The 23,171-nt window shown below is 40.8% G+C and overlaps 1 protein-coding gene across 4 annotated transcripts; it reads left to right on the top strand.

Moving 5' to 3' along the window:
* Nucleotides 1-95: 95 nt before the first annotated feature.
* On the top strand, nucleotides 96-18,267 carry nlgn3b (neuroligin 3b). Of its 4 annotated transcripts, none has more exons than XM_084373110.1 (7): nucleotides 96-511; nucleotides 4,887-5,557; nucleotides 7,931-7,990; nucleotides 8,868-9,017; nucleotides 9,865-10,050; nucleotides 12,543-13,332; nucleotides 16,202-18,267. In XM_084373110.1, the coding sequence occupies exons 2-7, from the start codon at nucleotides 5,077-5,079 to the stop codon at nucleotides 16,992-16,994; spliced, it is 2,460 nt and encodes an 819-aa protein (XP_084229236.1). In that variant the 5' UTR covers nucleotides 96-511; nucleotides 4,887-5,076; the 3' UTR covers nucleotides 16,995-18,267. The 4 variants fall into 4 exon arrangements, with proteins under 4 accessions (XP_084229236.1, XP_084229237.1, XP_084229238.1 ...); XM_084373112.1 differs by having other exon boundaries at nucleotides 101-511; nucleotides 4,887-4,980; XM_084373111.1 differs by lacking the exon at nucleotides 7,931-7,990 and having other exon boundaries at nucleotides 97-511.
* Nucleotides 18,268-23,171: the final 4,904 nt, after the last annotated feature.

The following is a 23,171-nucleotide window of genomic DNA, read 5'->3' on the forward strand; positions in this document are numbered from 1 at the left end:
TTGCTTAAAAAGGGCTTATGCCAATTAAACGTAACGCATTCGCTCTCCTCTGCACGCAGGCCCGCGTGCACGCTCCTTGCGCACGCTTGTTTATCTGGTCAAAGGTAGGTGGGCTTCGCTCGAGCATAAAAAAAAAAAAAATAAATAAAACGCGTGAGTGTGCGTGAGTGCTGTCCGGGGTTAAGGTGGTCACTTGATGGTTTCTAAATTGGGACTCGGTCGGTTGTTGGAGGGTGAATTTAATGCACTGGCGTATCCCGGTGGTTGCCTAGTAACGCGCTGGCAGTGGGCGCTCCATTAAAACCGTTGGCGCTCCTGACCTTGGCGTCGTGAATGCGCAAAGCACACAGACTGTGCAAAGCAGGAGATAAGAGTAAAGATCTGTGTGTTTGATACCGAAACCGGGGAAATATTACACGCACAGCCTCGTTGTCTCACAGCCAAACTGACTGACGGGCATGCTATGGAGGAGATCTCGACATGGAGCGCGTATCAGCTTGTGTAAAAGCAGGTGAGTTAACATAATGATTCTGGTTTTTGTGTGTGTGTGTTTTTTTTTCCTCTCCGTGGGACGAATCTTTGTTCAGATTGATCACTGACATCTGGGCTGATTGTTCAAATCAAAGCCATTGCTCAGCGATGGAGCACACTGTAGCATTTGTTGGCTTGTTTTTTTTATTTTCTACCATTTTATTCAATGTAACGCCGTCCTAGACCCAGATTAAACAAGCTCCTCAGTCACAACGTGAGGCAGGCAGCGCACACACACTACAGCAGTTTGTCGATGCTATCTGGGCTGTGGCTGTGCTTTTTTTTTTCTCCTCCGTGGGTTTGGATCCGACCGTGCATTCATTTATGAAAGCGCCGATCATTATGTTGAGAGCTACCTGCATGTTCTCTATAAGGTAGTTTTCCCTGCACCAGTCCCCGCTCCTCTTTATTGCACTGCTAAATTAAGGGGGATTTGGGGGAATCCGCTAAAAACGCTTTTGATCCACACACACCAGTCGAATTACAAGGGCATTGAGAGCCCAGCACTGTTGTCTGACATACTAGGCTCCTTCACAAATGCTTTCATGTTAAGGGCCCCCAGGCTACCAGAACACTGATCGATAAGATGTTGTCCCAGAGATTTTTATTAGTGCTTGAATTGGTGTTGAATTGTGTGCCTGTCGATGATGTAGGTGGGAGACGGACGTGATTATAGCAATCATTCTAATAGGTCTGTAATTGAGATCAAGTCAGTCAAATGGGAATTAAAGTGTGTGGGTCCCAGGAAACCCAAGTCTGCCACCGCTGTGATGCATAAACACCTGGCTGCTGCAAAGTAGCCCATTAGAATAATATGTAATGGTTGTAAAACGTAACATTTTTCACTGATTTACTGCGAGCATTTTCATTGACAAGAAGTATTTCACCCACTCCTCTCCAGTTGCCATCTTAAATTGCCTGAAAACTTGCAGTGTATCAAACTTGACTGAGTGATGGCTCTCTTTTATTACACAGCCCATTTGGTGCGAGCTATAAAGCTTTTATCCACATCTGTCCCATCGCAGAGCAGTCACAGAAAGCATACTCTGCAGCTGAAGGTAGTATTGGACAATCTGCAGCCCTAGAAAAAAAATAAATTAATTAAAAAAACACTCCCTTGGCTTTGTTCCCGTGATTTGAACCAGAAGTTTGATTTGATTTCATGTAGCTTAAAAAAAATGCAAATCAATTGAGACTGATAACCTGAATTCATGTGTAATTTAAAAAGGAAATGACGCTCATTTTAAGAATTCATATTATCCCTTTGATCTACAGCAGCCCCAGCATGTGTCTTATTTTTTACTGCTTGAGACAACTTACCAAGTCTGATTGGTGATACCGACTCTATAGCTGGCCATGCTGCTAATTTGACAATTGCTACGGACTTCACAGAAGGTTGTGCGAGTAGAGAGGATTTATTTTAAAAAAAATCTTTTTTTTTACTTCCAAATGATTTATTATCAGTGTCAGTTTCAAACCAGGAGATGTGGCCCGATCTACGAAAAATCTGGTTCTCTATCTTTCCCATTTTAATGTCTCGGGAGCTGTACATCATTGTCACAGACAGTAACAGATAGGGGATGGCAGAAGACAGTCTTGTCCTTTTTGGCTATGGGGAACATTTATAAGTGTTAATTAATAGAGACGAAGCTGGCCTTGGGCAGAGATGTACAATATTCCTCAAATGAACCCTTGTGATATTACTCTGATTTGTCCCAATCTTTAAAACCGGGCAGATCATAATGACGTTCATATCAGGTAATGTGCTGCTGCTGCTGCTGCTGCACACCTGTGGGAGAGAGAGCGAATGAGCTGCCTTTATTGGTGTTTACGTTCCTGCTAGTGTAAACAAAATGCTGCAGGGAGAGAGAAAAAGCCAATGCACCACATCCATGGTTAATTAGTTTCTCATATTAGGAGGAAGAAGTTGTCCTCTGTCTTAATGGATAGGTCCATCAGTTTGAAAGAAAGCTGTTTAGCAGCAGTCCCTCACAATGCTCCAGGCAGCACTCGTCAATAAGTTTGATTAGGTTAACAAGCTTGTTTGTGCTTTGTTCACTGATGAGCCAGTGAGAATCTGATGGCGAGCACATTATGCTAACTGCAATCCTAGACTACAAGGACCGAGACAGGATGTATTATGGATGACAAAGTAGTTAATTGGAAGGAGCACAACACAGTTTGTACTGTGTAGTTCTCCATGGGTGAGCATAGATTTGAGACCTTATTTGACATACAGTATGCACATGTGATTAGGTGTGAATATGTATTCTCCTGTTTACTGAAGCGTGCACACTGGTGAACCAGTGTCACTTTATATCGCACACACTCTGGTGACGGCTGTTGGGTTGGAAAACAGATGATGTGTATGCAAAGTCAAAGTTTGTATCACTGCTTTAAGCAGTCCAATATTACATATCATATTATATTACCCATACTATATCAGATCCAACGTCAAGGAATCTTTCACTTAGAAATACAAAAAAAAATCAAATCAAGTCAAATCAAGTTTATAGTCACATACACAATCATACATGATACAACGTAAAGTGGTGACTAGCTCGAAGATGAATCTAGTAGATCAAATAACATGAATAAATGAAATAGATCAAATAAAATGAACTGAAATGGTGAAACAATAAGACAGTATAATTAGTAACGAGTTTCAGAAAAATGAAATAATACAACCAATCAGGGCTGCATCGATATCGTATTTTCACTACATGATTATGGTGACCAAACAGATTTTCAATAACGATATGATCGCAATATTTATAGAAAATGTAAATGTCTGTGTTATGTCTGTTTTTTGGCAAATAAATTACAAAAATTCCCCTTAAAATCCAAGTTTACGGAGGTGGAGAGAGAGTCAGATGTGTACAAAAAGAATAAATACTACAGTGAATATTGTGAAGGCAACCAGACAAACAAAGGACCCACAAGGCCTAACATCAGTGTTTTTGACCTTATATTCCATTTATGTATAACTAACACAATATCAAGAATACATTTTTTAATATCATGGTTATCGTCCATACCAGTATAGTGCAACGCCACTATAACCACAACATAATGAATGTGATACAAAAGGTTATCATGACATTAGCGTCACATGAAAATGAGGAGTTGACAGGATCATTTATGGCTTCCATGACATGCAGTCATGCAGTATTTATTAATACTTCATGTTACTATTAGTGGATTTAGTGTTTGCACTGATTTCTTATGAGCATAAAAGCCGAATTAGAAAACCCCCAACCTTTGTGGTTTCACAGACTAACCTTTCAAATCAGAAGACTTTTTAATGAAGGTGAAATGAGTGACAAAGCAGCATCATAATGAAGTACTGTAGTGCTGCAGAGGCCCTCTGGTCAACAGATCTTGTTCTCAAGATGTAAGAAGACATGTTTGTTTGGTGCAGACCCCAGCAAATGTCACATCATCATGCTTTCATTGTTTTTTCAGTGCAAATGATAATTGTGATCCAAAAATGAGCAGTCCTACCAATCGTGAGGCGTATTGCAATTGAATATCTGTCGCCACATTTTTTTTCACCATGTCATGCAGCTCTAGTATTTGTTGAAAGATGTGAAGAGTTGAAAAAAAAACCTGTCTAGACTAAAAAGAAACCTCAAGAAGAGGTGTCAAAGGATCCTTTCCCTCAGATATTAAACCCAAATGGTATTTTGCTGTCTTGAAGCCTTCCCCAAGCCTTTCAATTAACCTGCAATTACTCTGCTTTATGAACATGTTTCTTCTGAGATTCCTCCATAATGTGACAGACAGTGTTGCTTAAATGTAAGACGCAAAAACAATACAAACACTTCCCTATCATGAAGTGAGGTATTTGCTGTTTCTGAAATATACTGAAAGCAGAAACATCATGATCGAGTCAAGATATTTCTTTCCCAGTGTGGTCCTCTTCAATCCCTCTTCGGCGCATATTAAAGATGTGTCTTTTTCTTCAGTTCCCTGTTGCTTTTACATAAGAGGAGGGGCGCTTAACACCTTTTATCTTGAGATGTTTTTCGCAGCATCACTCCAACATCACAGCAGATGGATTTATCAGATTCCTCCACAGATACACAGAGATCAGTATTCAGTGATTTGTTCATGTCAAAGCATAAATTTGTTCTTTTGAGACAGCAATTTATCCCAAAAGGTTATTAGCGTCCAAGTGGTACAGTGGATGTGGCTGATATTAAGCTTATGTAACAGTATGTATCTAGAGCCCCAAGATACAGAAGGGAGATAATCCTTTTATCCAAAGTTATTCAGTTATACAGATATGTAGCACTATTTTGACATCATTTTGATGTTTTCTCATCTCATTTTTCTGATCATCTCGTTTTCAGATTTGTGTGCACTGCAATGAAAAGCGGAAGTGGGGGCGGTTCATACCTGGCTGAGGCGCATTTGGATTTGATAACCGTTGGAGCCGAAGGCACAGTGAGTGATGTCTGTTTGACAGGGTCAGTGCAGAGGGACTGAGCGGACACTACAGTGTGCATAAGTGCTGTGCAAGGGCACTGTCCTGCCCAGACCATGTGGCTGGCTACATTTAGAGACCATCTGTTGCCTGCACACCTGCTACATCAGCAAGGGACTGTAACCATCACCCACTGTGCTCTTCTCTGGTGGATACTATGTTCCTGCTGGTCATTCACAAAGGCAACAAGCCAGAAATTCTACCCGACGGTGACCACCCAGTTCGGGAAACTGCGAGGCCTCAGGGTTCCTGTGCCCAGCGAGGTGCTCCGGCCCGTTGATCAGTATTTGGGGGTCCCCTATGCCGCTCCGCCTGTGGGCGAGAAGCGTTTCATGCCCCCTGAGCAGCCCTCCTCTTGGTCAGGTATCAAGAATGCTACCCACTTCATGCCTGTGTGCCCTCAGAACATCCACAACACCGTGCCAGAGATCATGATGCCCATATGGTTCACCTATAACCTGGACACAGTAGCCACATACATTCAGGATCAGAGCGAGGACTGTTTATATCTAAACATCTACGCTCCGACAGAGGATGGTGAGTTGGTGTGGTAAAATGGACGGCAATGACTTTCCATGTCCATTGATCATTCTTATGGTGGCCCCAAAGTCGTCATGCAACCCAAACGCCAGAAATAATGTTGCCATTGAACATTGCTGCAAACCATGGATATGTGACATTTGTACATTTCATATTTCTACGTCTCACTTTAAAATCTTAGGTTGTTTCTACGCTGTGGTTAAGGGCTGGTTAGAGTCTGCTTCTGTCACACAAACACAGTTGGAAAAGTCCTGATGTCTCGCTTAAAAAATATCTGCTTCTGTCGCCACAAACAGAGTTTGTCCTGACATCTGGTATGAGCGTCTCCGACATCTCATTAAAAATATCCGCCTTTGCTGCCACAAACTCAAACTTGCCAGATGAGAAAATCCGCTCCTATGTAATCTGAAGTACAGTATGTCACTTCAGATACGCTGATATAATACGTATGAAATGTACAAATGTGAAGTTATTCGTGGTTTGCCAAAACGTAACTTGCCAACATTTTATTCTGGCAACCGGGCTGCGTCCTGCTATCATCATAAAGCATGTGTGTGACCACTGCTCATGTCATTGCTGCCGCCAAGGGCTGATTTACCATCCAAAGCACCGTCATCATTGTTTTACCCGTTGCAGTCATATTGTAATACAATCATGTTCCCACTGTTAAACAGGACTTTATTGATATTTAGGTAGTCATGGCAACTGAGGGTGTTACCCTGATGCCACTGACTGTGTACAGATACACAAACTGTAGAGGGACAACTAAATATTAATGCACCAGGTTGTGCTTGTTTCCGTGACATCCAGTTTAATATTGCTGAGGTAAGGTGTTGTTCAAGTATCGGTCCACCTAAACTAAGCAATAATTTTCAGCCTTTAAAGTGATGAGCATTGCATATTTGGCTGTCACGGCTGAGCATCAAGGTAAACATGAAGAATGACTTAGAAAATCAAGAAAAGCTAGCATTCAGCGCTTTCCATGTTTGTTAAGAATTAAAATTTATATTTTCACAAACCTCTGCTTTGTTCAGACAGTGTGTCTGTTGGGGGCCAATTAGTGAGGTACAACAGTCAACTCCTGTCTGTTGCTTGCTGAATTCCTCCTCTTTTTGTGTCGAACACAACTGTGAAATGAACCAGCAAGGGAACATTTTGTGTGTCTGCTGTGAATCTGTAGATAAGCAGAACAATGTAATACCACAGTGATTCGGTATCTCCTCTAAATCTTAAGTGTTGACAAACAGATTTCTCTAATTCTGGCAAGTTCAATACACCAATTAAACATGTTTTCTGAGAATACATTTCCTCCCTCCCACAGGCATTCAGGCTAATACAAAACATTCAGCATTCAAAGTTGGACTGTGTTCAGCTTTTGTATGTAACATGCCACTCTTTGACTGACTTTTCTATGGTAGCGTAGCAACAACAGATAAACAGCCTGCTTGAGAGGTAGCGGTCCAAAATGGTGCAGCCCACGTTTTGTAAAGTCTGAGTGCTGCCTAAAGGCCTCCTCACCCGGCACGCAAACAGGTTAATTAAATTTCACATTTGCATTTCACTGTAAATAACATAACCCATCACTTCTGTAGGTTTCTATTTCTTCCGACGTGATCATTGTTTATTTAAAATGCACCGAAGGCATTCTGTGACTTTATAATTTGTTCCACCGATGTGTGAAACCTTTGCTGTTTCCATTCCTGCTCATCTCCCGTAGTCTTTTTGCCATGTCAAATTCAAGAGTGTGTTTCCAAAATTCCCACTTCCTTATATTTATTTTTGTGTCCCACTCAAGTCAGAGTTTATAAATTATTCATCAACAAACCATAAACCTCTTATTCAGGAGCTATCCTGCTGCGGTTTAACTGAAGAATTGACAGTTTTTGTAAAGATATAATTGACCAGAGAGAAGAGATGACTCACGAAAGATGTATTACTCCGGTCTAATCCGAGGCAGCTGGGTCAATATAACAATGCAGATAATAAACCATGCAAAGGTAACAGTGTGTGTGTACGTGCATGTGCACATGTACACACACTGTGCCATTTCCTAAAAATATCTAACAGGGAAAAATAATTTGTTTGCTTGATAAAATCTGAATTCCAAATGCTGATTAATGTGTAACTCTAACTGGTAATGTAATCGTGTCATACATCTCCAAAGATTTCTCATTTTGTCAGAAGCAATTACAGGGCTCTCACACTGTATGTAAATGGACTTTTCTTTTCTATTTCTGCATATAATTCAAGGATCTTTTTTCTCCTGATTCTGTCAGTTTGATTGGACCATATATTAAACAGGAGGCACAGTGAACCATGCTATTTTGAATTCTGTACTTGTTTTTTTTTTTTTTCTTATGTGAATCCCAGGGAGCCAACACAAGAAAAAGGGGGCGGCTTTCTCACATGCTGAGACTCATATATCTGAAGGTATTTTTTAAGAGCTCAAAGTCTTGATGCATGGATTCTTTTAGCTTGAGTTTGGTGGATGGAGATCTTACAGTCCTTAGTTTTGACTTTCCCGAGGAAGTGTGGGGGCTCTTTTATTTTGAGTGGAAGGAGATAAATGTTGTTTTCTGATTTGATGATTACATAAGTTTGCTCCTCCTGCACCTCATGTCTTGAACTGAGCGTTGTTGCAGCCCTCCTCAGTAAGTGCTACATCTCTGCTTCTCTGCACATTGATCCTGAGAGTGCATTATCTACTTCTCTGTCTTATAGTCCCTTTTAAAGACAGTTGTTAGTTAATATAACAAATTGGTCTACAAACATGACATATAGATTTTCTATTCTTATTGAACTTCCTATTTTAGCTCGCACTAGAAGATAACAAAGAGCTCAGTGTAGTGCGGTACTTACTCTGCAACATGCCTTTCATTCTTCTGCATGCTTTTATATGTTGAACTGTAAAAGTCCATCTTACAGAATTAATGTCTTAAGAGAGATCAAACCACAAATCAATATTTTTTTTTCTCTTTCTAACTCTGTAGAGAATTTCAGATATGCTACAAAGCAAAGAATGCTTGGTTGAGCGCTCACATGCAACTGCTGTTAATTATATTTGACCTTTTTATCCATACACCCCTCCTCAGAGTGTATTTACCATGCATTTTCTGAATGTCATTACAGCTTCCAACCACAGGCCTACCACTGCTTCTAAGCAACTTTTCTAAGCACCCATACCTCATACTGAGCTCATACTGTTGATATAAAGATGAAGTAACAGCGCTCTATTAATTCTCTGTGTCATTACTGTTGCATTTGTTTGCTCAGCATGTGTGTGTGTGTGTGTGTGTTGACATTGCAGATATAAGGGACTCTGAAGCTCGACCTGTGATGGTCTACATCCACGGAGGCTCCTATATGGAGGGCACTGGGAACATGATGGACGGCAGCGTGCTGGCCAGTTATGGGAATGTTGTTGTCGTCACGCTCAACTACAGAATTGGAATATTAGGTGATGACGGCGTCTCTGTGTGGTAACTTTTAATGTGGTGTTAAACCCTGGTTTAATCTGAGGAGATAAACCGTCTCAGTGGTCATTTATTTCCACCTGTGCTGCTGTTATCAACCCATAAAAAGAAGTAGAGACATGAGAGAAATAGTATGAGAAAATATGGGCAAAAGTGATCTTGGAATAGCTTGATTTGCATACAAATGTTGCCTTCAGAGGAAAAGTGATGCAAATACATATCATGTCCTGTCCTTGTTTTAGACCCCTTCTGAAAACACAATGTATCTTCCTTTAGATTGATTTATCTAATCTGCACAAGATTATCAGCCTGTGCCATTCTTGACAGAAAAAAAATGATTTGAATAGACAATGGAGGAATGTCGCATTCACAAGGTCAGGAGATTGTCGTTTCCCTGCGTTTAACATTCAAAACAGGGCATTGTTTAGATGAGACCAGACAAGGGAATAAGTAATAGGATCAATTGTAAGAGCAACAGTGACCTCTGTTTGGTTTTATCAAATTCATGTAAAGAAACAAGCACACGAGAAGGATTTATATATTCATGCACTTTAAATTATATGAAGTCATTCACAAGGAGAGCGTTCAGATTTGATGAGCAGAGCCCTGATCTCTTCCGGAGGGGCGCGGCTGCGTGGAGACTATTACAACGAGTTGACTAAAGTAGTCAAGACGCTGTGGGAGAGAGCAAAGGCATGTTTTCACTCGAGGGGAAAAAGTGTCAGTTCATTCAGATGCCCTGCTGAGCTACAACTTTAGATCAAAGCTGTGACATATATTCTGTAGATCTCTACTTCAGCACTGGGTCTGTTGTCTGTCTGTGAACTTCAGGCTTCCTCAGTACTGGTGATCAGGCAGCCAAAGGAAATTATGGGCTCCTGGATCAGATTCAAGCTCTCCGTTGGATCAGTAAGAACATTGGTTACTTTGGAGGGGACCCGGGTCGTATCACGGTCTTTGGATCTGGAATTGGTGCTTCCTGTGTCAGCCTGCTAACTCTGTCCCACCACTCAGAGGGTAAGAATTTGCCTTTTACCATCTCAGTATCTCTGACTTTGATCCAAACAGATCTGCTCAGTTATAAGCTGAAGCCGAGGTTGTCATTAAAGCAGTAATTTCAGTTAAGATTTAAGATTCAATTTTTTCTCAATCATATTAATTTCTTATCTTGACGATGTCACTGTTAGTTTTTGAACAATACGTTTTAATCATTTCGAGATTGTTCTTTGTCTCAAGCGCAGCTCTAAATGGTCTGTCAGGGAGATGAAGTGTTATGATATGGGAGCAGGGTAAAGGGGGTGTTCGTTAAGTAAGTGATTGCTTTTGTTCCCCTTTACTCAATCTAATCAGCCTAAAAGCTTTGCCTCTTAAAATGTGAAGCTCTTCAAGAAGCCCACTGGCATTAGAAAGTTTTCGCCGTGTTGTCACGTTCACCTGTGTCCCTCAGTTGCTACCATTCAGACTGACAAATGTTTTAGTTTTTGTAGTGTCAGATTTATTTGCCCTCTTTTTATCCCAAATGCACTGTATGGTACAATAAACAATTTAATATATATATATATATATATATATAAAACACCTTTGAAGGTCACCTGTGTAGGATTTAGTGGCATGTGGCAAAGAGGTTAAATCCCAGCGGGAGGGGGGGGGGACACAACCCTCCAGACCTCCAGTAAGTAGCTTGATTAGACATTTTTTTACTTTATTTCCAATTTACTAATGTTTGCTACCTAGCCACAGTAACATTAACTAGTGTTTGGAGTGTTTGCAGAGTGTTTCGTGTAGTTGCCTCCTCCAAAGCTGCTATTAGATTTTCAACCCCTGCGTTCTGGGCTACTGTAGAAACATGGCTGACTGGAAGACGACCCGCTCCCTCTGTGATATAAAATGCTTATTGTGTTGAACAAAAACACAATAATTCTTAGTTCCAGGAGATATACACTAATGAAAACATAATTATGAAAAATATGTTCCATTTCTGTCAATAGATCCCCCTAAATCCTACACAATGGACCTTCAGTGGTTTGCATTGGTCCTCTGTAATTGCAAAGCCTTGAGTGAAGACACTGTTTACTACAGACAGGGTTGGTTTGGGGAGGAAGCTGGAACACACAAAAAATAGACCTTCAGATATTTTCTGTGAAAAATGAAAGTTTATTATCGCTAAACCTTACCTTATAAATTGGCAGTGCTTTAGTTGAATATCGCACATTCCTGTCCAGCTTCCACAGCAAAGTCGTTCTACCAACTGTTGTTATATTATTTATGAAATGACAATATATATCATAGAAAACTGGTATCTGGTATCCATCAGCTGAAAAAAAGAAAAGCAACCTACTTCCTTTTGATATTGCGCAATTTGGCAAACACTTATTCGAATCTCATTGCAAGAATCAAAGGTGCGTATTTCAATATGGCTGGCCCGAAGGGAATTGAACCTGTTATCTTTGCCCTATTATTGCCCTGGTCCTCCCGTTGATGCTGGACAGAATCACAAGAAGGGCAGAAATTGTGCGTTTTCATCAATGCCAGGGACGCTGCGGCAACTGTCCTTTGTGAGCTTTGTATTTGATGCCCTCGCTCGGCTGCAGCCGATGCACAAAGACCTCCGGCTGTCTTTGAAGTAGAGTAGCTAGCTGCTGCCCTAAAAATTTTTTTTTAAATAAATGACAGCATAGGAGGGAGAAAGTGACACTGTCCCTGCACTCCTCTATCTCCAGCGACTGCTATGCCTTAACCTCAGCAGAGTATATTTTTTTTGAGTTGATACATATCACTTGTCATTTTGAGGTGGTAGATACAAAATCCCTAGAGACAGAGGTGACGCACTGCATATAAACAATTCGACAGAGCAGCATGTTTACTGTATCAACATTGAAGGATCAGGGTTACTGCATATTCAGCTCCCTGCACAGACCCTCCACCGCACAGTTGGCATCAGCAGTCTATATGTAAGCTATACTGTTTGTTAGACACACCGTATTAACGATCCTACAAATAACTGGTGTAGAGAACACCTCCTCTGAAACAGTGCTGCAAATTGATCATTCATTTGACTTGCATTCACTGCCATCTGCATACAGTTATGACACCACGTGAAATAAGGGGATCAACTGAGAAAAACAAGTATTTTTTTTGTCATTATAATAACAAAAGAATGAACAAACATCCTGTCACCAGTTCATTTCTTCAACCAGCTGCTTTACTGAGCAGCTTCTCATCAGCAAGGCTCCACTATCTGCTTTTTTTTCGCTCTCTTTAATGCTTCATCTCCCTGGCTAGTATTCAAAGTGCATCACATGTAGGCAGCAAACCTTTGATTTTAATTGTGAATAGCAATTAGTGTGAAAGTGAATCATGTATTTGCTTGGGGCAGTCCAGAATGCCCTTAACGTCCATGCTGAAAAATAATAGTTATAATAATGATTTGTTGGGCCCAAGTACTAACCACTGTTTTGTTGGCTTCTGTTGTCTTCTGTGTGTTTCTGTTCTCAATTTTGTGTCCCAAGGTTTGTTCCACAGAGCCATCATTCAAAGCGGTTCAGCACTATCCAGCTGGGCTGTTAACTACCAACCGGTCAAGTATACCCGCATGCTGGCCGAGAGGGTCGGCTGCAACGTGCTTGACACCGTGGACATGGTCTCCTGCCTGCAAAAGAAGAGTGCAAAGGAGCTGGTGGAGCAAGACATCCAGCCTGCCAGATACCGCGTGGCTTTCGGTCCTGTCATTGACGGAGACGTCATCCCGGACGACCCAGAGATCTTGATGGAGCAGGGCGAGTTCCTTAATTATGATATAATGCTGGGTGTCAACCAGGGAGAGGGACTGCGCTTCGTGGAGAACGTGATGGACCTGGAGGACGGCGTGTCTGGCAGCGACTTTGACTTTGCTGTGTCAGACTTTGTGGACAGTTTGTATGGCTACCCAGAAGGGAAGGACACGCTGAGGGAGACAATTAAATTCATGTACACAGACTGGGCTGACAAGGACAACCCAGAGACCAGGAGGAAGACTCTGGTGGCTCTCTTCACCGACCACCAGTGGGTGGAGCCCTCAGTGGTGACGGCTGACCTGCACGCTCGCTACGGCTCGCCTACATACTTCTACGCCTTCTACCACCACTGCCAGAGCCTGATGAAGCCAGTGTGGTCAGACTCGGCGCATGGAGACGAGGTGCCATATGTGTTTGGCATCCCAATGGTGGGCCCGACTGACCTGTTCCCCTGCAACTTCTCCAGGAACGACATCATGCTCAGCGCTGTGGTTATGACTTACTGGACCAACTTCGCCAAGAGTGGGTGAGTAACAGCAAATCCAGGCACAAACCAAAGTAAAGCTGTGCATATTCTGTGGGAGACGGGAGCTTCTGTTGGTGCAGACTTTGGCCTTTTAACTTTCAAGATCTTTTACATGCACAAGAATACACAGAAAACACTGAAGGAAAGGAAAAAACAAAATAGTATAATGTAGGTTCCTTTTAAAACAACGAAATCTGTAATTTTGCTCAGGGTAACAGTAATTTGGTCACCTGTTGCTATAACTTGCGGGGAAATGTATCATGAATAAATATTTAATGGATTAGCGCATCCATGAACATTTCTGTCACATTGTGTTCATTTTCATCAGTAATGTCATCAAACTACATGATTTGTTATGTTAACATGGACAAAGGATTATACCCTTAGCAGCAAAAATTAGATAAGGTGCATTTAGGTTACCTTATCTTCTTTGTTAGTTCACAACAACTCGCACATGCAAAGTGCTGCTTAAGTTTTTATCGATTAACACACATCAAAAGTCAATAGCTGTACCATTAATGCACAGACACGTCCTGTAAGTCAGGTATGCCTCTCCTTTGCTTGAATAGATTTGACCTCACCATCCATGTAAAGAACAGTTTAATTTTACACTCACATAAAAGTGATGCTTCACTATATGGTCGCATTAAAAAATGAAACTGCAGAATATATACAGCGCACGGCATCTAATGAGAGCTGTTTCTTTTTAAATGCCAAGATGTCTCTCTCTTAATGAGCCAGTTTAGGCATCTGTATAACCTTTCTTTACACACATAACAGCGTTTCATTACTTTGGCCAGACTTCCTTAAGGTGATGGTTTTTAAAATTTACAGCTTAATTCACATAAATGTTTAAAGCACTGTTTAACAAAAAGGTTGTGTTGAAGAGGAGGCGGGAAGCGGTGGTTAAGACGTATTCCATAAACATCTGCCAACTTTACTGTGAGAGATGACACAAATAATCAGATCAGAGATGTTTACACTGCATATACATGTTTGCTGTACATCACTGTCTGTATTAGATTTGAGTACGAAGCCTTCAGGGTGCTGTTAGGCATTTGAACTTTGGAGCTCTCTTTCCTTCTGACAGTGTATCTGTCAGTGCGTTTGTATCAGTTTTACGGAGAGACAAAAAATATCCATCTACATATCTGTCTATCTTCTATCTATAGGTTTCTGTTAGGCACCTATGATATATGTATTTTGATTAAATATAACAAGCAGTGACATTTTAAAGTATTTGACTGGATGCCTGGATATGTTTTTCAGCTTAATTAAGTTTGCAGCAAATGAGAGTTCATTATCTACAACAGGCTATAGTCTGATGTTGACCTGATATTAACCTAACACTGAGTAGCTCTGGAAAAACATGCTGTTGAAAGTGCAACAGCTCTGCTGCTCTCCCTCTGACAGCTTGTTTTACGTCACACAGAAGCAAAGATTTGCAGAGTGTTTCTGAAGATAAGAGACACCAAAGTGAGTTGCACTGCACTGCTGCCCTGCTGCAGTCTTCCTGCATTTTGAATGCACGGCTGCAGTGAGTCTTTGTGGACGATGACCGTAGGAGTAGGATGCACAGCACAGGTCATTGTAGTGAGTAGGAATGAGTGAATGCTGAGCCCTTGAGGAGAAATGGTGATATTACATTGTGTTGGCCTCCCTTTTGGCCTTCTGTTGATGAAGTTATTTTTCTATTGTTTCTACTTCTACATCATTTCTGAGTAAACATAAAGATATTGTGTTAAAATATTACTTTTGTAAAAGTGAAAGTCACCCATACGAACAGTACTTAAATTAGTACTTAAAAGTCTTAATGTATCTTATATGACATGTACTAATTTTGGGGCAATAAATGTATCAAAAGTACGAGTAAAAGTAAATTAAACATTAATTAACATCTATGTGTAACCTGTACACTCAGTGTTGACTTGGCGTTGGCATTATCGACCTGGTCAATGATCAGATCTGATAGTCAGCATTTTTCTAAATATCATTGTTTTGTTTTTTTTGTATCCGATTGCGGATAAAAGAAATCAATTTTAAAATGTGCTGCTTTGGCTCTGATGCAGGATGCAATCGGCAAAGTAAGTTATCAAATAAATATAGTAGAGTAAGAAGCACAACATTTGCCTCCAAATAAATTGAAATACTCAAGTAAAGTACAAGTAACTCAAGGTTATACTTAAGTACAGTACTTGAGCTAATGTACTTTGTTTTTCCATCACTGGCAAATGTATGCTTTGATGCCAGCAACACATTTCAAACAAGTTGGGACAGGAGCAACAAAAGACTGGGAAAGTTTCTCAAAAAACACCTGTTTGGAACAATCCACAGGTAAACAGCTTTATTGGTATATAGTATCATGATTGGGTGTAAAAGGGGCATCCTCTAAAGACTCAGTCAATAATTTGTGACACACGTGATTGTATAAAGGTTTTTACTGCATGGGCTCAGAAACACTTTGTAAAACGGTTGTCGGTAAACAGTCGTTTTATTTATGTTCTACACAGCATCCCATTGGGGTTGTACCGAGGTCTGAGGAATGTGGTCAAAATCCTTACAATATGCGTGAGGATATTTTATCAGTAATGATACACATAATCTGAGGCCAAATTCAAGCAAAAGAAAACAAAAAAACTAATTGTATTCCACTGGGTGTCAAAAGAAATTCAGCAACACATTTTCTAGTAATTACAATGTGTTCCGACCCATTAATCATTTGAAAAAAGTATTTCTATTTTGATATCTTAATAAGATCATTTTAGTGCAATACGATGATATATTGAAACTGGATGAACAATCATAATGGAATTCAGCTTTCTTATTTGTCTGTTGGGACTCAGGTTTTCTGTCTTTGATGTGTCTGTAGGGATCCCAACAAGCCGGTGCCACAGGACACCAAGTTCATCCATACCAAGGCCAACCGCTTCGAGGAGGTGGCCTGGTCCAAGTACGACCCATACGACCAGCTGTACTTGCACATTGGCCTGAAGCCTCGTATACGTGATCACTACCGCGCCACCAAGGTGGCCTTCTGGAAACATCTGGTGCCTCATCTCTACAACCTCCATGACATGTTCCATTACTCCTCCACCACCACCAAGGTCACCCCGCTGGATCCCACGCAGTCCAATGGTAAGAGACCCGGCAGCACTGGCCGGCCTCCTGTATCCACTGCCCACGATGGTGAAGGTGGGAGGGAGATGGGTCCTCTGATCATGCCGAACCCGAGAGATTACTCCACAGAGCTCAGCGTCACCATCGCTGTAGGGGCCTCATTGCTCTTTCTCAACGTCCTGGCCTTCGCTGCTCTGTACTACCGCAAGGACAAGCGCAGTCGACAGGACACATCCCAGCAGCCCAGTCCCCAGTGTGACACCAAGGGCAACAACGTGAGCCACACCAACACTATAGACGAGACCCTGTCGACCCAAAGGAACCAGTGCGAGGCCCTTCACAATCCCCTTCACGTATCGCCAAGCTTGGACTTCTCACTCAGCCAGCGCCGCTCCCCTGACGACATCCCCCTGATGACACCCAACAACATCACTATGATCCCCAACTCCCTGATGGGCCTCTCCAACATGAGTCCGTACAGCACCTTCCCCGCCGGTTACAGCTCTGCAGGCCTGCCCAGCACCCACTCTACCACACGGGTATAGCCTGGCAGGAGGCGAGAGGAGATGTCGAGGGGAACTGTGCGTACGTAAAACACGGAAATGTAAAGCTGTATTTAGGATGTGTAGGTAAAATAGGGTTGAATATGTTCGTTCTGTCTTTTCCAAAGGTGTACAACCGCCAACATCCTGCCTTTTGCTCTCTCATAATAGGAAGTCTTAACTGCAGAGTCATTTTATAATAATCATTTTCAGAGGCAGTCAAAAAAGATAAAAAGTGCATTTCATTTTCCACTTTGGCTTTTTTGGAACTTTACCTAGCAAGAACTTAGTATAATGTTTCTACAGTTGGATTTGTATGGGAAGCTTTTTCTTACTCTGTGATATCTATTTTGATCTCGTGGAACAAAGTGACATTCAACTCGTGGTGGACGGAGATGAGATCTAGGAAGAGCTGAAAAGCAGTATTATTATTATTATTATTATTATTATTATTATCAAGCTATTTTATACATATTTCTCATGGTACATTGCTTATTATGAAAATGTATTTTTACTGTAATTACTTTAAAATGCCTTGTAACTCGCTCACTAAGGATTACTGTGGAGTCATTACGACAATGGATTGAAATTTTACTGGTCACACATGTGGTGAAAATTTATCCAAAATATTTCTATCTGGTAGTGCAAAATATAGCACTCGCATGTGTGTGTGGGTGTGCGACTGGGTGTGAGTGCGTGGGTGTGTGTGCTAAGAAGTGCGCCACAAAACTGTAAATTAGCCATTGTTTAAAATTAACCATTGAGTTTTGCATATGTAGTGTTGTGTAATCTATTGTAGTCTATTTGAGTATCCTTGCAATACCTTTATTTCACGTGTCTATACTTTTGCTTAATACATTGTAGGACTATAACTTCTGCTTCACTCTAAAAATAGAATTGCTTTAAATGTGTTTTCCTACTCAGACCGACTCATGGTTCTTTTGGCTTGGCTTCTTTGTACAGAATAAACTTAGACCTACATTTTATTTGTCGTTTGTTTATGAATACTGTAAGGTCTTCGGAAAGATAAATGTAATTACATTGTAATTGTATGTATACCAACTCAAGTATTCACATTTTAAAAGGAGTTTAACGAAACATACAGAATACTGCTCCTTCTCCGAGTGGTTTGGACCCCGGTGTGCGTACCGAGATATATCCAGCGGTCACTCTTTACTGAACGGACATGATGGACATGAAGCTTTGATTTCTTTGAACCTATCATAATGTTGTTTAATCTTAATGAGACGGCTATTAAAAGACTTTTGGATCTAAAGATGAGTCTTGATGAATCAAAAGTTGGGATTTGATCACACTTTATTTGCATAATAATGGTATAAGTAACTACACTGTTTCCTTTTAAAACTACTAGTTTCAAGGGATATTTATAAATGTGTTCATAATACATGAGAATTACACAGCGAAGTCTACTTAAAGGTCTTGAGCAGTACTACTGCCTATGTGAAAAAAGTTGTATCAAGTCTTTTGTGGCTCCAGAGGGACCTTATAAAAAAATCTGATAAATCGTTTGGAGCTAAAACTCTGGAAATAAATCAAATCCGGGGGTGTGGAGTTGGAAAGAAGTGAGTTTACCAGACTTCTGTAGCCTGTCTCTGTTCTCGGCTTGAAGCCAGTGGCTCGAGGATACATTAGCCGCTACCAGCACAACCGACTTTCTGACTGAAGTGTCAGCGGTCACGTGGCAATGTGGGGTAATGTAATGCAGGCTCCAGGTTTTGGGAAGGATGAAGAATGCATGGAATTAAAAAGGGGGCTTCTCTGGTTCTGCTGCATCAAATTTTATATTTTTTTTAACTGCCCATCATGAGTTTGACAATATTTTAGAAATGCCTTGACAACACTTAAGCCCATAGTTGCCAAAGTGTATGATTGTCATTTTTTCATTCATTGTCCAATGATTAAAAAAAAGTCAAAATGTTATACATTTTATATATCAGTGATAGGTCTACATGAGTATACTTGAAAATAGTCCTTCCTGTCACAAGATGTTGTTGAGTACGTGAGCCGCCCTCCTGAGAGCAAGAAAATGGTGTTTTTCATATAATAATGATGGGTTTTTATATCTTGCTAATACTAATGCTAGTTAATGGTATAATTATATACCATGGCTCATATTAATCCACAGATGTTAGTCTTTCTGTGGTACTAAACATTCCAGTGATTAAAGGCATGTCTTTCACAAGTGTTTGGCACCATTCAATCCTTCTGGGCCAGCCAACAGTGCAAAGCAGAAGTTTCTGGTTCTAGGCTATTAGCTACTAGCAAACACACAAGAATAAGGATAATGTAGAATAATAATGTTACAAGAATAATGTAGCATTTACAATATGGTTGAGTACTACTAATATTATGTTTAGTAACTATACAGTCTGATAATGTTAGCTTTAACATTTGGTAACCAGCATTACCACTAGTATTCGGTAGCTTATAAGTTGCTAGCGCTGAGCTACAGGGAGAGGAGGACATGTTTGACACTATAGTCCATCCAACATAAAGTTTTAAGTGGAATTGTTTTGCAAAAACAAAACCACTTAAAATAACTTCCATAAAATGGTGGCCCCCCGTTGTCATGAGAGGTAACTGCTTTGAGTTAAACAAGGAGAACAAGTGAAAGGGGAAAAATAATTTTGTGTTTTAACTTTGTGCAGTGGTTTTTATTACTTCTGTTAGCTAACGTGAGCTACCGTTTCAGAGTACATATAATGCTGTGTTGCTGACATTAGTCTACTCAGTTGTCTGCAAACTTCATGACTATTCTCTATTTTTGCTACTTTTACACTATGTTTTACCATTTGTTAATACTGTATGTAATTAACACTTGTGGCTGCTGCTCAGCACAAGTAAGTCTTGCGTTAAGAGCCAAATACAACAGTTGGGGACATAGTGAGTGCAACATTTGTATAGCAATATAATAATATCAGTAACAGCTTGTTAGCTGTCATGTTTACTCAAGCACTAATGAAAACAGATTTGTTACATTATATAACCATCAAGTTACTTACGCATGGAGGAATAGAAAAGCCAGTTCTGAGTCAAGTTGGAGCCATTTAGCAGCTTGTACTCCTTTTAGTTCAGTTTTTCCACTCGTGCAGCCATCTTGGCTACAGCCCGGGGCAGTGATTTCGGGCTAACACGGGTCACAACTGCACTTTCACTCGTCAACGAGACATAAAAACTGCATGTACAGTATTACCAGTCAAATCTGATGAAAAAAACAGGTTTTGGACGGGTTTGACACCAGCCTCTTTTACGTCTCATTCCAGAGTGCCAAAAACAGAGAAACTTGGATTATAACACAAACAGAGGCCATTACTCTGCTATATATTTACATAGCAAATAGTTGCTGTTGCTATATTAATGTTCAAAATCTCATGTCTAGAATCTTTGAGGCGATCATCAGACAACATCGACATTCCTTAGATACTCATAAATGTCCACTTTTGGTCAGCTTTTGTTGTGTCTGACTTTGCAATCCAATCTCAGTTTCTTTATTATACTTATCACTGATAACTTTCTGTTTTACTATTGACTGCTACCTTCAACAACAACATAATACTTTGTCCATCTTTTCATAATGGTCCATACATGCCCCTCATTGCTGCTGCAGTTTGAGGGTTAATCTTTAAAAATGTTGGACACAGTGCCTGGTGGCAGTTTCCCCAGGCTTCAAACACGCAGCCAGCAGAGTCTGAGATTATCATGAAAGACAAACAAACACCCTGCTGGAGAACGGCTCAGTCCTCCCTTTAACTTCATCATGCGGTAAAACAAATAATTTAGGCCCTCACCACAGGAGGTCATTGCCATGCAATTCACTTCTGACTGAGCCTGATGTGTTTTTGTCCTCCAAGTGCTTGTTTGTTTGTTTGTTTGATGCCTGTTTGTTAGTTTTGTCACAAGATAACCTAACGCACATTACCATAACAGGGACAGAATGTGGTGCAAATATTTTTCCAGGGCCCCCTCCTCCCCTGAATAAACACATGCACATTACCACTTTCAGTGCGTAAATATTGGCGAGTGTATCAATCACACAGCAAACAAAGACGAGTCAAAGATAGAGCAATGTGTAACATCACACATACACAGTCACATACAGTGCTTTGATAGTAGAACCACAGTGTAGTCCCTGCTGTCCATGATATAGGTGCCATATGATAGCTGATTATGCAAATATATATGCATCCTTATAGCACTTGCAGCTAACTTTAAAGCCTGGAGAGTAACATGTTAGTTCAACATCAGTTCATGCATCAACTAATGACTGTCAGGCAGTCTTGTTATGTGTTACCCAATAATTCATCACCCGAGCCGCTCACATCCCCGATCACCATCTGCATCAGCTTTTGTGAAACAAAGTTTATTCATAAATTAACGAATTTGCTCCCTTCATGTCACCCAGGCTAGTGAGCCTCTTAGACTTGTCCTCCCACCTAATCCTGTCCTTTGATTGTCAACATTATTGCTAATTCACATCTCCCGAGTAAAGCTGACAACCATTCTACACACTCACATACACTACAGAGGTTAATTAACGCTTCTCTTCTCTCCCCCCCCCCTTCTTTCTTTCCCTCTCTCGCATGGTTTTCTCTGAGATTTCAAAGGCGTCATTCCTCTTCGCTCTTCAATTCAGCTTAACAAGGCTGATGTCATTAATCCTTTCTACATACTAATTACTTGATCTGTTATTACTGTGGGTTTCCACCAAACAAAAGGCTCGCATTCAAACCAAACAATTTACAAATCCACAAGGCTATCTTTTCCCCCCCAAAGAGGAGTGAATTTACGCTCATCAACAGATCAGTGCCTCAAATGTCCTGATTTTCGAGGGGACCAGATGATGGTTACATGCAGTGGCGGACTGTTTGAGGGGCAGGGGCAAAAAGTATATAAAGGGCACCAGCTGCTTGTGCTAGGGAGCCAGCACACAGAAAGTCATGATATATTTTTAGTGAAGTGATGGCAGTTTACCACGTTTTGTCCACTGGAAGGGCACCCTAGAGGGCACCTTATCACATTTTGTCCACTGGAGGGGTACTCCAGAGGGCGAGGGCACTTTACCATGTTTTATCTACCATAGAGCTGACAACTCTATGGTAGTCCAAGAGGACACTTTCACAGTTTGTTTTTGTTTTTTGTTTTTTTCGAACATAGGGCACCAGGGGGGCAATCTCCACCAGTGGTTAAATGGACGATTATCAGGCCTCTCTGGTAAAATGGCAGCTGTAGCTCCTTGAGCAAGTGATCGTTACAAATATGGATTTCATTTAATGCAATATAACGTAATATAATAAGGTAATAATTCATGTCTTCTATGTCAGTTATTTCCATTTTGTGATGGCCATAAAATGGCGGGCAAAAATAGGATGAGGGGCTTCTCCAAAAAAAAAAAAGATAGCATGGTGTTTTCTCCCACTCGACACTGGCTCCTTTGTACTGATCCCAGCTTTGACATCAACTGGGTCAAACATGGGGGAGGGAGGGAAGGAGGGCAGCAGCTGGACCCGACCGTCAATGTCACCCTTGTTAGTCAACTTCATCCATGTCAGTCACTGGCGTTTCGATTTATTTCGCTCTTTTGTCCGTGCACACCTCTCATCTCTGTGATGCTGCTCTGGGGGAACCTCAGAGCTGTTCATTGACATCTAGCATGTGTGTGTGTGTGCAGCCACACGGCACATGCATGTTGACGATAGACAGATGAGGTATTGAAAGCTCATGAGATGCACCCTCCGAAAGAATGTGCATAATAAAAAACATGAAAAAACATCTTTTATAGTTGTGTTAGTTGATTAGCATTGTGCATATTAAACTAAAAAGTGCAAATTTGGCCTTAAAAATTCAATATAGATTACTTTAGACTAGCCAAATTGTATAAATTGATTTAATCTTCAATCTTTGTGGCTGATATATTGTATAAGGTTTGTGTGCAGAAACTCTTCTCACCAACATATTTTAGAGTAATCAAAGAAAGCCATAAGTATAGTCAAAGATGCTAAAACACAGTAAAAATCACCAAATGCCAAGAAACAAACTCATATTTGAATTTGTGAGCTGCTCTCTGTCCCCAATCCTGGACCCACGGCTCTATAAATAATGACTGGCAGCTGAAATGGGACTTTGTGACTTTAAGATGTGACTCGGGGAGATGTGGTCTAT

The sequence above is a fragment of the Pagrus pagrus genome (genome assembly GCF_965226575.1).
Source record: "Pagrus pagrus genome assembly, chromosome: 14".
Classification (NCBI taxonomy): domain Eukaryota; kingdom Metazoa; phylum Chordata; class Actinopteri; order Spariformes; family Sparidae; genus Pagrus; species Pagrus pagrus.